Source organism: Purpureocillium lilacinum (genome assembly GCF_023168085.1).
Source record: "Purpureocillium lilacinum CBS 284.36 DNA, scaffold_2, whole genome shotgun sequence".
Classification (NCBI taxonomy): domain Eukaryota; kingdom Fungi; phylum Ascomycota; class Sordariomycetes; order Hypocreales; family Ophiocordycipitaceae; genus Purpureocillium; species Purpureocillium lilacinum.
In genome coordinates, this window is record NW_027072112.1 from 3276741 (window position 1) to 3292144 (window position 15404).

At 57.5% G+C, this 15404-nt stretch overlaps 6 protein-coding genes across 6 annotated transcripts; 2 read left to right on the forward strand and 4 right to left on the reverse strand.

Moving 5' to 3' along the window:
- Window positions 1-311: 311 nt before the first annotated feature.
- On the forward strand, window positions 312-1521 carry PLICBS_002760 (ATP3 gamma subunit of the F1 sector of mitochondrial F1F0 ATP synthase; the record flags this gene model as incomplete). Its single annotated transcript, XM_018322464.1, has 4 exons — window positions 312-367; window positions 544-1133; window positions 1199-1332; window positions 1393-1521. 4 exons carry the CDS (start codon window positions 312-314, stop codon window positions 1519-1521), a joined length of 909 nt encoding a protein of 302 aa, XP_018179944.1.
- A 392-nt stretch (window positions 1522-1913) lies between these two features.
- Window positions 1914-5259, reverse strand: PLICBS_002761 (uncharacterized protein; the record flags this gene model as incomplete). Its single annotated transcript, XM_018322465.2, has 2 exons — window positions 1914-4875; window positions 4961-5259. The coding sequence occupies 2 exons, from the start codon at window positions 5257-5259 to the stop codon at window positions 1914-1916; spliced, it is 3261 nt and encodes a 1086-aa protein (XP_018179945.2).
- Window positions 5260-6032: 773 nt separating this feature from the next.
- PLICBS_002762 (uncharacterized protein) lies at window positions 6033-8185 on the reverse strand (the record flags this gene model as incomplete). Its single annotated transcript, XM_065600081.1, has 4 exons — window positions 6033-6139; window positions 6194-7777; window positions 7871-8042; window positions 8108-8185. 4 exons carry the CDS (start codon window positions 8183-8185, stop codon window positions 6033-6035), a joined length of 1941 nt encoding a protein of 646 aa, XP_065456153.1.
- An 809-nt stretch (window positions 8186-8994) lies between these two features.
- Window positions 8995-9998, reverse strand: PLICBS_002763 (uncharacterized protein; the record flags this gene model as incomplete). Its single annotated transcript, XM_065600082.1, has 3 exons — window positions 8995-9263; window positions 9324-9708; window positions 9972-9998. 3 exons carry the CDS (start codon window positions 9996-9998, stop codon window positions 8995-8997), a joined length of 681 nt encoding a protein of 226 aa, XP_065456154.1.
- A 1576-nt stretch (window positions 9999-11574) lies between these two features.
- Window positions 11575-13014, forward strand: PLICBS_002764 (uncharacterized protein; the record flags this gene model as incomplete). Its single annotated transcript, XM_018322467.2, has 5 exons — window positions 11575-11618; window positions 11689-11896; window positions 11953-12109; window positions 12167-12552; window positions 12613-13014. The coding sequence occupies 5 exons, from the start codon at window positions 11575-11577 to the stop codon at window positions 13012-13014; spliced, it is 1197 nt and encodes a 398-aa protein (XP_018179947.2).
- A 719-nt stretch (window positions 13015-13733) lies between these two features.
- PLICBS_002765 (uncharacterized protein) lies at window positions 13734-14853 on the reverse strand (the record flags this gene model as incomplete). Its single annotated transcript, XM_018322468.1, has 2 exons — window positions 13734-14507; window positions 14563-14853. The coding sequence occupies 2 exons, from the start codon at window positions 14851-14853 to the stop codon at window positions 13734-13736; spliced, it is 1065 nt and encodes a 354-aa protein (XP_018179948.1).
- Window positions 14854-15404: the final 551 nt, after the last annotated feature.

Below are 15404 nucleotides of genomic sequence, written 5' to 3' on the forward strand. Positions count from 1 at the left end.
GGGGAGGGAAACGGAGGGCTGGAATCGAAGAGCGAGGACGGGACCAGTCGTGTTTTCTCGGCGAGGTCGCAGAGGCAGGCAGGCGCTCTACAGTGGCACCCGGTCACGTGACCCACCCCGTGCTAACCGCCGATTTGCCGGGGAAAATAGCGCCGGAGCAAAACCAGTTGCACCCGTGAGGCATTCATTCCACCCCCGTCCGACCAGCACGACACGACACTCCTCTCCCCTCAATCAATTGATCCCGTCCCGCGCGATCAATTGGGTCACCGCCGGTCAGAGGCTCGATTCGTCTTTTCGCACCTGCCACGATGCTGTCACGCGCGGCCCGACCGGCTCTCCGAGCTGCGGCCTCAGCTCCCGCCCGGTGAGTTCCCGACCTGGCGGCTCGTCCCGAGCACGATTTGATTTTGTTGCCGAGGCGCCGCGCGAGCTCTGCGCCTCGACGACGGCCACCTCGCGGCGCCACGAGCATGCCGGACGCACGCATTGCTGCCGTCGTCCAGATACCGAGCGTCTTGCTGACTTTCCATCGACGAGCAGGGCTGCCACCGCTGGCCACGCTGGCGCGGCTGGGTATGCGACCCTCCGCGAGATCGAGGGCCGCCTCAAGTCCATCCGCAACATCGAGAAGATCACCAACACGATGAAGATTGTCGCCTCCACCAAGCTCACCCGCGCCCAGCGCAGCATGACCGAGTCGCGCAAGTACGGCCAGACCTCCAACGAGGTCTTCGAGTCCGCCGAGACCACCGCCGCCGAGGGCGAGGAGAAGAAGTCGCTCATCATCGTCTGCTCCTCCGACAAGGGCCTTTGCGGCGGTATCCACTCCGGCATGAGCCGCAAGATCCGTTCCTTGTACGCCACTGAGTCGCCTTTCGACCTCGTCATCGTCGGCGAGAAGTGCAAGGCCCAGCTCCAGCGCACCAACAACAAGAACATCCAGCTCACCTTCGCCGGTGTTGGCAAGGACGTCCCCACCTTCGCCGACGCCCAGGCCATCGCCGACCAGATCGTCATGCTGCCCACCGAGTACACCGACGTCAAGATCCTGTACAACAAGTTCATCAACGCCCAGAGCTACGAGCCCACCTTCATTGAGGCATTTTCCGAGGAGGCCATTGCCCAGTCTCGTACGTTTATATGTTGAATTTGGGCGTGGTTAGAGTGCCACGGTGCTAATTTGCATGCCTTACAGCCAACATCTCGTCTTTCGAGGTCGATGACGAGGTCCTGGCCAACCTCCGCGAGTACAGCTTGGCCAACTCCCTGTACTGGGCTCTTGCCGAGGGCCACGCCTGCGAGCAGTCTGCCCGACGAAACGCCATGGACGTGAGTTATCCTTCTTTGTCGCTTCGTGAAGTCCGGCACCGTGCTTACAAAATCCCGCAGAATGCCTCCAAGAACGCTGGCGAGATGATTGGCAAGTACCAGATCCTGTACAACCGCACCCGACAGGCCGTCATTACCGGCGAGCTGGTTGAAATCATCACTGGTGCCACCGCCTCGGAGGACATGTAAATGGTGTGCAATATCCAAGCCGGAGTTGAACGATTCCCTTTGTACCAAAGCTAGAGGTTACCCGCAGTGGTTTCCGCAGTGTATCAAAGCCTCAAATAAATTCCTTACAGTAGACCATTCTACTTCATCATACATTGGCAACCAGCGTGGCTACAGCAGCGGCTGGCTCACTTTGCAAAGACTTCATGGTTACCAGCGCTGTTATCCTGCATACAACTATATACCAACCCTCTCACCTCCGTTCGGATGCGCCAAGGCGGCCAAAGCACAGTCAAGCTCGCCAGCCTCCCGCAGAATATATGTACTGTTTGCTTTATATATACAGCCGCATGTATCGAGTACAGACAATAATTACGATTACGGCATGTGCGAGAGGATCACGAGACAGCGACTCACTTATCCCTCTCGCTGTCGCGATCCTCTACGTAGCTGACATGCCTGGCCCTGCGATGCTTGTGCGAGAGCCGCGCTCCGTACGCTGCGTCGCTGTCGCCCGGTTCGAACGGATGCTCCTTTTCGTACGTGGCCCTCAGAGACATTGCCCTCTGATCCCACTCCTGGGACTCTTCGTTGAATGTCTGCATAGCCTCGGAATATGTCCGCTTCTGAAAAGCTGCCTCATCCTCAAAAGGCTTGCGTTCTTCAGGTGTGGCCTCCTTCCACATCTTGGAAGTCATTATGCGCACCTCATTCGGCATACTGCGCGTCTTGCCGGTCTTGCGATTCTCCTCACACCGCTTCTTCGCATCCTCAAAATGCGCCTTGCTGTAAAGTAGATAAGCGTTTCCCGCGACCTTGTTTGGCCGGGCAGGTCTTTCTCCGATCTGCAAGCGGATGAAGTCCCACACCTCGACCTCGTATGCCTCTAGGCGAGCTTGTCTGGGATCCTTGGCGGCCTCTTTACGTTTGTGCAGCAAGAGTGAGTCCCTTGGTAGGATAAGCGGCGTTGGGACCTCAACTGGACCGAGCATGGCTTCCAATACCTCGGAAGCCGCGCGCAAACCCGACAAGTAGGCACCATGCACCGTGGCCGGATGGGTGCCGATTGTGTGCTCGCCAGCAAAGAAAAGGTTACCGATGCCTCGCGACATGGTGTCGTAATCGTCAGGCAACATTTCTGGAGCAGCCGACGAGTAGCTGCCCCGCGCAAATCGGTCCGAGCCCCAGCGAGTCACCACGGATTCGACGGGGTAGGGCACGTCCTTGCCAAAGACGCTGCGCAGTATGTCTGTAGCCTCAGAAATGAGCTGGTCGTTACTGGAGCTTTCTGTCTCGAAGCCAGCATCACCAGCCATGAGCGCGATGAGACAAGGCAGGCCGGTGGTGTTTGTGACGTTGAACCACTGGAAGAAGCGACCGCGGTTCAGCCCATAATCCTTCTGCAACGTGCTGTGGCGGTTCGGCGCGTCGCGAAGGACCCCAAAGATGTGCCGATCTTGTTCCCAGAATACTCTGTCGTATACCAACACCACCTTGTTCAGAACACCGAAACCGAGCCGCTTAACGGCCTCTGTTTTCCAAGCAGGAAGTGGAGGGTCGAATGCGATATTACCTTGTTTCAATACACCAAGCGGAACCGTGCAAATGACGCAGTCGGCTTCGATAATTCTTCCATCCTCTGATTCAATGCAGGCTGGTCCAGAGAAGTCCTCGCTGTGGTACTTGATCTTGCTGACGGGAAAACCCGTGGTCAAGTCCAGCATGCTCGGGCAATGTAACAAGCCACGAGCAACACTTTGGTAGCCTCCCACAACCATTGTGTGGTGGCCTTCCCACTCGTTGCCCGCGTCAATATCCCATAACCCAAGGCTAAGGTTGTGCAGATTCGTGGCATTGCTGTACTCTAGATTGGCTATGTGCCAGTTGATGAGCCGATGATCTTGGGGATTCAAGTCCACCAGATGTCGGTATTGGGTGATTGCAAAGTCCAGCAAGGAGCCCAAGGTCGACTCTTCGCGCGCTGCAGCATCGGTGAGGCTAATGTCGTGGTCGCCGGGTGCACCGGATCTTAGGCTCCAGCCCATGAGTTTCGCTTTGTCCGACGCGCGAAGTGTGCCAGGCACTCCAGGTTCTGTGTGAACTCGCCCGGTCAGCTTGTCCGCCGAAACAGGAACCATGTTGACCTTCTCAGGCACGCTCTGCTGAGATACAGAGGGCGCGTGAGGCAGAGCCGCTGTTGCCTCCTCTACCTGCATGATCGATCTGGGATTGTTCCCGTCGTTCTGGCTATCACGCCCTTCGTCCAAAAGATCCCGGTTGCCTTCAATCAACTTGGAAGGCTGCGGTTTGAACTTGTACTCGCTCACTCGATCCAAGCAGTCATTGTATAGCTTCTCCACTAGCTCGTCGCGGACAGGATCCACTGGCTTTCCGTTGCTGTCGTAAATTGTCGTCTCGGCGGACAAGGTGTGGTACGGCAGTCCCAGCTGCCCGCGAACAAGAACGTTCATTGGATTTCCCCTGTTGAAGCCTGTGATGATCATTCCCCCCATTTCGGCCGTATGCCTTTTGCTATTGAAGTCGTTGACATCGTTGACGGGCTTGGATCGAAATTCTCGCGAATATACCCTGCCGCCCACGCGCCGCCTGCCCTCGACAATGACGACGCGTGGTATTTCCTCACCACTATCGTGATATCTGCCGGCGTGCTGTTCGAATAGGCCTTCCAGCTGCCTAGCACAGGCTAGTCCGGAAATGCCGGCACCAACAACGGCCACTGTTTTCCGCCGCTTGACTCGGGGCATGTCATGCCCATTGCTGTGCGCTTCTGGCAAGGCGACACATCCAAAGTTGATGTACCCGCGGCGAATTAGCCAGTCGTAACAAACACTTGCAGCGTCGAACCATCGTGCGTTGGCGCAACCCACGGCCTCCTGCCGAGTCACGCATGTCCAGGGGCGCCTGATCCATATGCGCAATATCTGGTTCCGAATATTGAGGTATGTCGTGACCTGGGAGTGTGAAATGTGATGTCGCAGCAGATGATACTCGTCGGGATGAAGTGCATACGGATTGAGCCGCGACGACTCAGCCGCTTCGATACATTCAGCCGCGTATTGATGAGGAGGGATGTCGGTAGGAACGGACGACTTGGGCAGCACTGTGAAGTTGAGCCGATCAATACCGTGATGGTAGGACAAAGGCGTAAATATTCGAGCCTGTCCATCGCCCTGTTGGCTTCGTGCCGCATCGACTTCGGCAGGGGTAGTAGCTTTGCTGGAGCTGCCAGATTTAAGCGATGAGACGTCCGAAAGCTCCGTGAGAGCTGAGAGGGAGGATGTGAAGGAGTCGACGATGCCATCCTCGTCGGCGGCTTGCAAGAGAGCATCGCTATTGTCCCGGTTCATATCCTCGCTGCTCAGCGTTAATTACCAAGAACACATTGTCTTGTGGTGGTGCAGAAGAGCAGGAAGTGAGCGGCAGATCAGAGGAGGCTTACTCGGAAGGGCTAGTGTCCATTTGTGATGATGATATTCCAGAGTCGTCGATGCCTGCGTCCTCTGCCCATACCATTATCGTCGGGGTAGCCTCGGAGTACCGCTCTGGGGACGCATCCTGAGGCTGGGCCGATGTGTCGAGTCTGTTGGCAAAGGAAGGAGGCGACGCTGGTTCTCCACCCTCGGATCCGGGGGCAGGTATGACACTCGACAACGGCGACTCCAGGCCGTCTAAACGACCGGGATAGCCGTCAACGGGTCTATTCCCCTCACCAAGGCCGCTTTCGATGCCCTGGTCCATCGTAGCGCTCTGCATCGGAAAGGCACCGTAGTTCGAACTGCTGTGGTTTCCTCTCGCGGTGCGCTCGAAGCAGCGACGGCTCCCTTGGTCCTTCGCACTGCTATGGTCACAAACAATTGAAGCGATGGTGACGCATCATGGATCTCTGCGCGTTGAGTCCGGGCTGCATTGTGCCGTGGTATCAGCAAAGGATTGCCCATGATGGCCGGCGTATAAGCGTCATGTCATGATGGACTGACCAGGGCAGGGGACTTATTCGACGGGCTCATGCGTGCATAGCTCGGTCGGTGCGACGGTGCGGGCTGGGCATCCGAGGGTAACTACCAATTCATAGCAAGTCGCTCAAATGTCGGAACGCCCACACAGACAGGCGTGAATGGTTGTTATAAATGACACGAAGGGATGCCCCGTGAAGGAAATTGAAGCTATCAGTTCATCAAGTGGCCGCCCCGACCCCGACTCCCGGCTCTGACACTAACCCAGCGCCTCGATTAAGGTCACGTGCACCACCGCTGGCCAATGACTGCGACGGCTGCTGTGGAGCTTCGCATCAAGTGCAATGCGACGACCTTCGACGTCCCAGAGAATCAGCTCTCAAGCTTGTCAAAGCCGCGTCACAAAAAGCTACTGCCATCGTCTATCGCCCTCTGCACCGCGCGGACGCGAATCATAGGGAACGGGGAACAATGCCACAGACAGGGTCAGGCTCAGCGCAACAGCCTTAGGCCAGGACCGCATCGGCCAACCGGCACTCCGAACTCGCTTTGAGCGACTTAGGTCGACCCTGCCTGTCGGGCATAGGATTCCTTCTCGACAGCCGCGTCCATCATCCTGTTGCCGCTAATAATCGATGTGGTGCAGATCACGATGTTCCGGCGGTCTGGTGTCGTGTCAGCTCGCTCAATTGGCCATCCAGAAGCCTGCAGGCCCTCACCTTCTTCCTGCTTCGCAATGAACCGCAGCGCCGCAATCTCCGTGAAGGTGACGCCACCGACGAATACTACAAAAACGGTCTGCTTGTGGTTGCTCCCAGATAACAACGCACGCGCCTTGACGGCCTTGTCCTCGCCCTTTTGGAGCTCGTAGAAAGCAGGCCCGCGGACATGCTTGACCGCCGGATGGAGGCCGTACCAGCCCTGACCCGCCGCGTTCTGTGCCGCAGTGCCGCCCTGTTCGCCCTTTGTAAGGGAGAGCAGGTGCGCCTTTTGGACAACACTTTGAACAAGTCGGATTGATAGAGGCGCATATCCGCTGTACACATAAGCGATGTCATTAGGATCGTCTTCCTTGACCTCGTCGAATATCAGCCGCAGCTGTTTTCGCAGATACGCGTAGTTGGTTTTCGTGCCGCTCTCGCCGGTGCTTCCTGCCATTGGAATCATCCCCGCAAGCGGAGAGGAGCGCGACAAGAACAACTGGAGCCTCTCCAGGTCATTGAGCGTTAGTATATGTTGGTAGCCGTAGCCCTGGAGTATGAGTCGGCGAAACTGATCAAACTCCTTTGGTTTGATCCCCCCGGATATGCATGAGTATATGCATAACAGTCTGAGCGTTTCCCTGATCGGGGCACCTCGAGCTATCAGCTCTTCTATGCCGTCAAACTGTGATGACGGGTCTGCTCCCGCAGCCAGATTTTGCTGGACTTCCAGCAAGCCCTTGAACTGGTCCGTCCGAGTGTGCTTGATTATCTCCTCTGCGAGACCTGTGTGTATCCTCACGCTCTGGTGCTCCTGCTGATACCCGGGAAGTTGGGTGACAAATTCCTTGAGCTCAGCGAGTGTCTTGGTCTTTTGTTTGCTCTCGTAGTCCGTCTGGACCTGCTGCAGACGACGGGCCACTTTGTTGAGCAAGCCACCTACAATGGCAAAGTTGGCATCCCGTAGCTGTTCGTATAGCTTGTCGCTAGAGTCAAGTACGATTGTTCTGTCCTTGCTTTGGGATGTAGCCGCCGATGACTGGGCTGGCGCACCTACGATCGTCGTGTCGACTTTGGTCTGATTATTTTGTATGCCAAAGACCTCGTCGATCAGGCCCTCGTATGTCAGCTGCGTCAGAAGCGGCGTGACAAAGTCGACTTCGCGATCGATGATGATGACAGACTCGGTTGTCGTGCTTGGTGTCATGCCGGCTTTGTTCCCGTCGACATCATCCCCACCGGCGAGGAGCTCCTGACGCATACGGCAGAGCAGGTCTGACACCCGTTTCGCGTTTTCACCAAAGCCAACAATCCGCGGAAACAGGCCTTGATTTTGCTGGATCTCCATGAGGGCCTTGGCCAGGAGATAATTGGGCGTGATGTCCTTGGACAGATATAGATCTCGAAATGCGTCATCGAGCTCCAGCGAGAGGACATCTTTCTCGATAGGAAAGAAGGACAGCGGGAGCTCTGCAATGCTCACGTCGCCAAGGACGCCGGCCTCCTCGAGCAGCTGGTCTGACACCAACGTTCGTCGCGGAACCCAAAATATGTGAAACTCATGAGTGGTCTGACTCTCGCGCTGCACCCGCTTGATCTGATCTGCATGAGAAGGGTGTCAGAGCCGGGGAGCCTCAGAGAGTGGACGGAAAATAGGCCAAGCTGTCATACTCGCTATCGTCTCAGCATGGCGACCGACCTCTCCCCTTGCGACAAAAACGACATTGTGCTGGCTGGTGTCGACGTTGTTATTTTCGAGAATGAAGAATTTGTCGACGCCGTATTCCTTCAAGGTAGCGACCTTGACTATCGTACCGATGGGGCCGACGAGACTGCGGTCGAACACGAGGTTCTTCTTCCCGCGCACCTGTAGTCGTCAAGTCTCAGCAGCGTGTCGCGCTCAATATGTTTCCCCAGCCAGCCATAACTTACACCCTCGAGTAAGTAGAGCAAGTCCTTGCGTGACTTGGCTCGGACCTGCTCGGTGCTGAACTCGGTTCGGGGCGCCATGGCTGCTCACGGAAGCGCAGGAAGCAAGCCGTTGGGGAAGCTCCCATGAGCTGGTGTTGGAGCTCCGAGGTGTGGATAAGCAGGACAAAGAACCTTGGAAGGACCGCCGAGGGGCAATGACGCGCTGGCGGGCCTAGGATTGGGCGGCTGGGCGGGTTTCTGCCACCGCTGGGTCCCCTGGCTGCCTTGGGCGGTGTGACACTTCCGGGGCCGTTTGCGTGGCGGTCGGCCCCTGGGTACCTCCTAGGCTGTAGCGGAGGTACGTTCCATATCGATGGTGGGGGTACCCCGCTGAAGCCTGGTAAACCTCACCATGGTGCCAGTGACATCGCCCCATCCCAATAAGACCCGACGTCATCCCACGGTTTGCCTCGTACCCAGGTTCGGTTTGTTGACAGCCTCACAACTCACGAGGAAATGAAGGCCACGAAGAGAGGCTGTCTTTACTATGTAGATTTCCGGCTCCAATCGCTATGTTTTCGTCTTGAGGAAAGCCAAGCACCTGTTCCCAAGCTCCCAATCCATGTACTCCAGAGTCACCCTGTGGCGCCTGGGTGACTTCCTTTGGCCCAAGGAGACGAGCTCGTCCTAGCCGCACCATACCAGCACGATGGACAAGGTCTCCTTGGGAGTCGAAAAATCACAAACGTGACACGCCAGGTGCTGCTCTAAAAGTGAGTTGTGCGAATGCGGCCCCTGTTGGCCTGCCCGGCCGAGACAATGCGCCATCCCCAACCCATGTTTTCCAAATGCGAAAATGCAGGTCGATCGCTCGCGCAAGATGCAGATAATGTCAAGTTTTCCGTATGTCATACGGTGTTGTCATGGTATAGGAATTCGATGTCACGCGGCCGCTGTCTGTTGCCGCGGACGAACTCGGCGTCTCCGGGCGGCCGTTCGTTTTTGGAGTTGCTCGTGAGCATGCTCTGTATACTCATGCAGACGCTCTCGGCGCTTTGAACAGGACTCCAGCCCTGGCTGCCCAGGAGATCGAGGCATATGATGCCATTGGAGTAGATGTGAGGGTGCATGGGGATCGGGCGGTTCGGCTGCTCGTCAAACGTGACCTCGGGAGGCTCTGCGGTCATGCCACCGTTAGTACGACGGCCCCAGAGACGCCATGATGCCGTGTGCATACCGATCGGGTACGACTCTGGGAAGAGAAACTTGAGTCGGTACGTCTGGTCCCTGTATATGGGATTGTTGTCGAGGACTCGGATGTCCAGCGTCCACTCCCTGAGGCTGTCGCCGTCGACCAGCTCGATGCCGGGCGGCAGGCCATGCTTGTCGATCTGCAGTGGGGTGAGCCTCGTCAGCGTCGGAGGGTTCTGCGCGGCAGCGAAGAGCGCTCGCCCACCTTGTGGCGCTCCTTGGCCACCCTTTTTTCGCGCAGACGCGTCGCCATTTCGGTCGCCTCGTACGGCAGTGTTGGTGGTGGAGGAGCACCAGCCCGGTTGAGGGGATTCGGCGGTGGCCTTGACCACGTTGTCGCGAGTGTAGGAGGATCCGTGCACCAGAAGCGCCTGCGGCGGCGACGAAACAAACGTAAGGCAAGGTTGGGTGGACCAGGTGCCAGATCAGGCAGAGCGGGCGAGGCGACAAGCTGCACAGAGGCCTGGGTCCATAAAATTGAGCCTTACCTGCGGACTGCCGCCTGCCGGGGTTCCTGCGTCGGCGCATGTCACTGGACTACGAGCGGCCGGCTACCGTTCCCTGGGCCTGGGTACCTCTAGGTTGAGTTAGGTAAGCCCACTGTAGCAGCTGGCACAGCGGCAGTGCCACCTACGAGTGTCGAGGACAAACGCGCCCTCATGTTGTACGAGAAAGGCAACGTCTCTGTGGCAGCCTACGAAGTAACCTACATGCTGCCCTCTTCGTTGGCAGGTCATCGGTCCTGACACACCATGCACAAGAGACGTTTGGTCGTCTGGAGCATCAGGTGAGGTGCCAGCTGGAGGGCGACGCAGGCAACTTGGAAGTCCTGCCGCCTTGCGCGGCTGCCTTCGCCCGTAACGCCATGACGATGCCGCGGACAGCTGCAGTCGGCCGGGTTCTGCGTGGCGGCCAATGGAAACGGCAATATTTGCCTGGCTTTCATTGTCTGCCTTCGTCGTTGCGCGCGCTGAAAGGACGGTCGCTCTCGTTGGTTGCCTGACAGCCAATGTCTTTTCGCCGAGCACGAAGTAACGTATGTATCATCCATGATGGGCATTCTCAAAGCCAATACGACGAAACGCCCTGGCTGCCCTCCGAGGTGTTGGAACTTGGCTTCCCGCCCAGGTACCAGGCTAGCTGCCCTCCAACGTAGGAACCCGGTTTGGTGTCGAGTGCGTTGCCTGCAGCGCATCTCTCCGGGCGGTGGATGGCGCCGCATCGGGCAATTGGCGCCTCCATCGACCACGGCCAATGATTGGCAGCACTTTCAAGGTAATCGCGAGTGGTGCTGACGAGCGGCAGACGTGTGGTGATGCAGGCGGATCGGTGTCGCCGTTTCTGTGGAGGCCACCAGACGGTCGCAGCAACCGCCGTTATGTGAGAGGTGCAGTGGAACGGGTCGCGGGTACTCCCTGTGGTGGTGGGCACTTGGTGGACGGCGCCGGGTCAGCTCAGCCGCCGCGCCCCAGGTCTGTTGCACCACAATCGACCCTTTCGGCGTTGGCGAGCCCCAGCCTCGCCTCGGGCTGCCGAGCGTCTGGCGCGTTTCGTCCACTTCGCGCGGCTCAGCCACAGCAGACGAGCCGCCTGGCAGCCCTAGAGGGCACCTGGAGCGCACCCACGGAGCACCCCAGCTCCACTGCGCCCAGCCGCCGGTAGTGGGCGCCCCGTGGCTTGTAGCTGGAGGAGACGGGAGGGTCGCTGCGCCTTCCCTGCACCATCACGTCGGCGGAGAGGGGCTGAGATGATGAGATGGGGGGAGGGCAGCCGGGAGGGCAGCTAGGAGGGCAAGGAGGGGTCCATCCATCCTTCCTCGCACGCTCCATGCTTTTCAAGTCGTGTCCGCCCAAAGGCGACAGCATTTATTAGGCTCACCAGCCGCATCCTTCGAGAACCGTCAACTCCCCGCCAGACCAACCCAGAGCTCTGCTCCTCCCGTCGCCGTACTCTTCACGTTTGCGAGGCGCTCGACTGCCGCGACAGAAGCCAATCTGTGGCACAGCACCCGCGACTCGCCCTCGTCGCATCACCACCTCGTCCTCTGTGGTTGTCTCGTGAACCCCCTCCCGTCCTCTCCACTCGACCCGAGCTCTGCTTGTCCTGACGCTGCGGGACAATCCACTGTCGGCCACGATGAGTTGTGAGTCTATTCAACCCCTCCATGCCCCAAGCCTGCTATCATGTTCGACGTGACACGACTAACCTGGTTGCTTCTGCGCTGGATAGTCGCCGGAATGCTCAACCGCCTTCACGGGCAACCCGAGAGCTATGACAAAAAGTACGTCCACCGAAACTCTCTCATGCAAGGCCGCGAACCCGAATGAAGATCCTGACAATTCTACGTAAAGATCCAAGTACAGGTTCGGCCGGACTCTGGGTGCAGGCACATACGGCGTCGTGCGGGAGGCCGATGGCCCCACGGGCAAGGTGGCTGTCAAGATCATTCTGAAGAAGAATGTCAAGGGCAACGAGCGCATGGTCTACGACGAGCTTGACATGCTTCAAAGGCTGAAGCATCCTCACATCGTCAAGTTCGTCGATTGGTTCGAATCGAGGGTACGCCAACTCGCTGCAGCTCGATTCACGACCCAGGGCTGACCTTTCGTTACTAGGACAAGTTCTACATCGTCACGCAGCTGGCCACCGGAGGCGAACTCTTTGACCGAATTTGCGACCAGGGAAAGTTCACCGAGAAGGATGCTTCGCAAACAATCAAGCAGGTGCTCAGCGCTGTCGACTATCTTCACGATAACGACGTTGTTCATCGAGGTGCGCCGTTGTCGCTCGGTACCCTGACAGATTCATTGCTGACATCCTTCGTCGTAGATTTGAAACCCGAGAACCTCCTTTACTTAACCAGGGAGCTCGAATCTGATCTGGTCTTGGCAGACTTCGGCATTGCAAAGACCCTGGACAGCAAGGAGGACACCCTCAAGACCATGGCGGGCTCCTTTGGCTATGCCGCCCCGGAGGTCATGGAGCAAAAAGGCCACGGCAAACCTGTCGACATGTGGTCGCTTGGCGTCATCACCTACACTCTTCTTTGTGGCTATTCGCCGTTCCGCAGCGAAAACTTGCGCGACTTGCTTCACGAATGCACCTCGTCGCAAGTTGTCTTCCACGAGCGCTACTGGAAGGAGGTGAGCGACGACGGCAAGGACTTCATCCTCAAACTGATTGTGCCGGAGCCCGAGCAGAGATGGACGAGCAAGGTATGTCTATGCGTCTTGCCTGGTACGTGAGTCATATCATACTGACTTGGTCACTCGTAGCAAGCATTGGGCCACATCTGGTTGACCGGCAAGAATGCTACCGAGCACGACTTGGTGCCCGAGCTGCTCAAAGCTCGCGAGCTCAGGAGCAAGTTCAAGCATGCCGTTCTGGCTGCAAGTCTGAAGAAGAGGATCGCGGACCTCAAGGATGCCGACTCAGACTCGGACAACGAGATGAGGGATGCCGAGCAAGCCATTCCCAGCGCCTCCTCTGCATCTCTGCCGAAGCCTGACGCCAAAACGGCCTCGCTCAAGGACAAGATTAGCGGTGCCATGTTCCGCGAAGTTGTGCTCGCGAAGCTCAAGGATGAGAAGCAGAAGAAGGAGGCGCTGGAGGTTGACCAGGAGCTCGAGAATGAGGTCAGGCGGCGCAGCTTCAATGGCTCATCGGGAGCTGCTTGAAGGCTGTTGATCCGCGATGTTGCTTTCTAGGCGGTTGCTTGCATTGGTTGGTTTATTAGCCCGTTCCGCCGAACCGAAGGTCGGCTTGTCGTGGTGAGGATCCTGTCGAGACCACGCTCATCTCCATTTTTCCTGTTTTTATTTCCTGGACTTTTTCTACTTGTTTGGCCTCGCGTGGGTCTTCGTGCCCGGCAATCCTCAAGAGACACACTAAAAGGATCTTGTTTGGTAGTCTGGGAGATGCTTTTGGAAAGTAAAACCTGCTCACATCACTCAAACCGTTGAAAGCATGACCTTGTGAAACCCCGAGAATTGTAGTCACGTGTAGCGACACTACGCCGAATACCAGCAAGAGCGTTTGTGGCTCTTTTCCATGTTAAGCTATCTGTTCATCCATCGTTCAGGCATGAATGGGTCGTGATCTAAGGTGGTAGTACAAATTCCGGTGTGCAACCGCGCCCGGAGAGCGCCGGCGGCAATACAGAAAGGTCAGGTCAAGTGAACAGCCGCGGCTTTCAGACGCGGGCTTCGATGTACAATTTCAAAGCGAACAAACGAGAAATGTGGTCATGGTATCTGTAAATAGTACGACCAGAAAGAAAGGAAAGAAGAGAAGTATAAACACGTCTGCCTTGCGTGGACGACATTGATGGTGACGGGGGCTGGAGGGTCGAGGACTGGAGTCGCGAGGGCAACGCTTTCCGCCGACAGAGGTCGGTTTAGGAACTGAGCTCTGCGAGGACGTTTTCGCAGAGGTTCCGGTATCTTGTTGCGTCGAACCGACGCCGTCGCCAGCCGCAGGCTCGTAGCCGCTCGATGCGAGTGCCGATGTCGGCATTTCGCAACGTAGAGGCTTCGCCTTGTTCCGCGAGCTCTCCGTCCAGCATCGCCATGTGCTTTTCGATTTGACATCGGATACTTGCAAGTACAGTGTAGTACTGGGGGCCGAATGTCTCATGGCATGACTGGACTTCCTGGACGAGCTCGGGGGCCTCATCCAGTGGCAAGGACTGGACTTGTTCCGACATCTTGTGCACGTGCTTCAGGATAGGCTCTGGGCAGATGGGCTCGGGCGACGAGCGGCCCAGCCAGTCGTCGAAACCAAGGGTCGGGGAGTCGGGCCTAATGATTGGCTCCATGATAGGGACATCCCGAAACGTAACCCTCTTCTTGGACTTCCTAGAACCGCTGGGTGAATCTTCTATCGAGCCGGCCGACGATAGAGGCGTATCCACTCTCGTCGGGGTGCTTGGTGGAGAGTCGTCCGTGCTGGCAGATTTATCACTGGGGCTTGGAGACGCGACGCGCACGGACGACGCGATCAAGATGTCTTCGCGCCTTGCGATCTCTGCCGCGACGCGGTAGTGCTCTTGCGCTTGGCCCAGCAGGCCGTACCGCGAGGGAGATGCGCGAGGTGCCTGGCGAGCTTGCATCTCCAGGGCCATGGCCGCAAAGAAGCGCAAGTAGACGAGATAAGCTGGCTGTATCCGGTCCTGTAACAAGTGTAAGTCAAAGAACCGCTATATGTAGACATATTTGGCGACGAACCAGAGACTCCGAGTCTTTCAAGGCCTCGTGGCAGCGATCGAAACAAGACCGGAAATGGTTGCGGAGAAAGGATCTCTTGATGTCATCCAGGGATACGGGCCACTGCGGCTCCTCGGCCAGGGTATCGTTGGTGGCCTGCTTCCAGGCGGAACGGCGCATCGGGTTCGGCGCGTTTTTGGAATGCACGAAACCGAAGCGTCGGAGATTGTGCTCATTTTCTGAGTGGTGCATGATGAACTTCCTCGATGAGGCGCTCTCAGTGCCGAGAGCAAGAGGTATAAGACCCGTCATCGTTGACTCGCTCGCCGGGGAGAGTAAGGGATTGACAGCGGCGGAGCAGCAGGACGTATTAAAAGGCAAATCGCCCCAAGGATTCTCGGTGAGACGTCGAAGTACCTCACCCCGTCTATCGGAATGATTGTGTAGTATCGGCCAAGCGGGAGCTTGCAAGGTTCCCGAGCAAGGAGCGTGTGTAAGTCGCTTGTGCAACTGGCGGTCAAACAGGGAGCTGCGTCCGGCGTGTGCGACGGTCGCGGGTTTGACTATGTTTCTCCGATAAACTCGTCACGGCGCAGAACTGCACATTCGCATGCGGAAAGCCACAGCTGACGGGCCGACCGCGTCGTGTACGCGCGAAAAAGCGAGCGACAATGGCCGGCGGTGGACACCGAGGTGGATAGGGCTGGTGGGAGCCGCAAATATGTACTCGACGTGGTTGGACACAGAATCGGGGCGAGTAGCAGCCACTGCCGTCTTGACCGCAAGATTGACGCCTACCAGCCGGGCGGCGGACGATGCCTGTTGGCGAAGAGAGAAGGGTCGAAAAAGGCTATTTTGGGCCT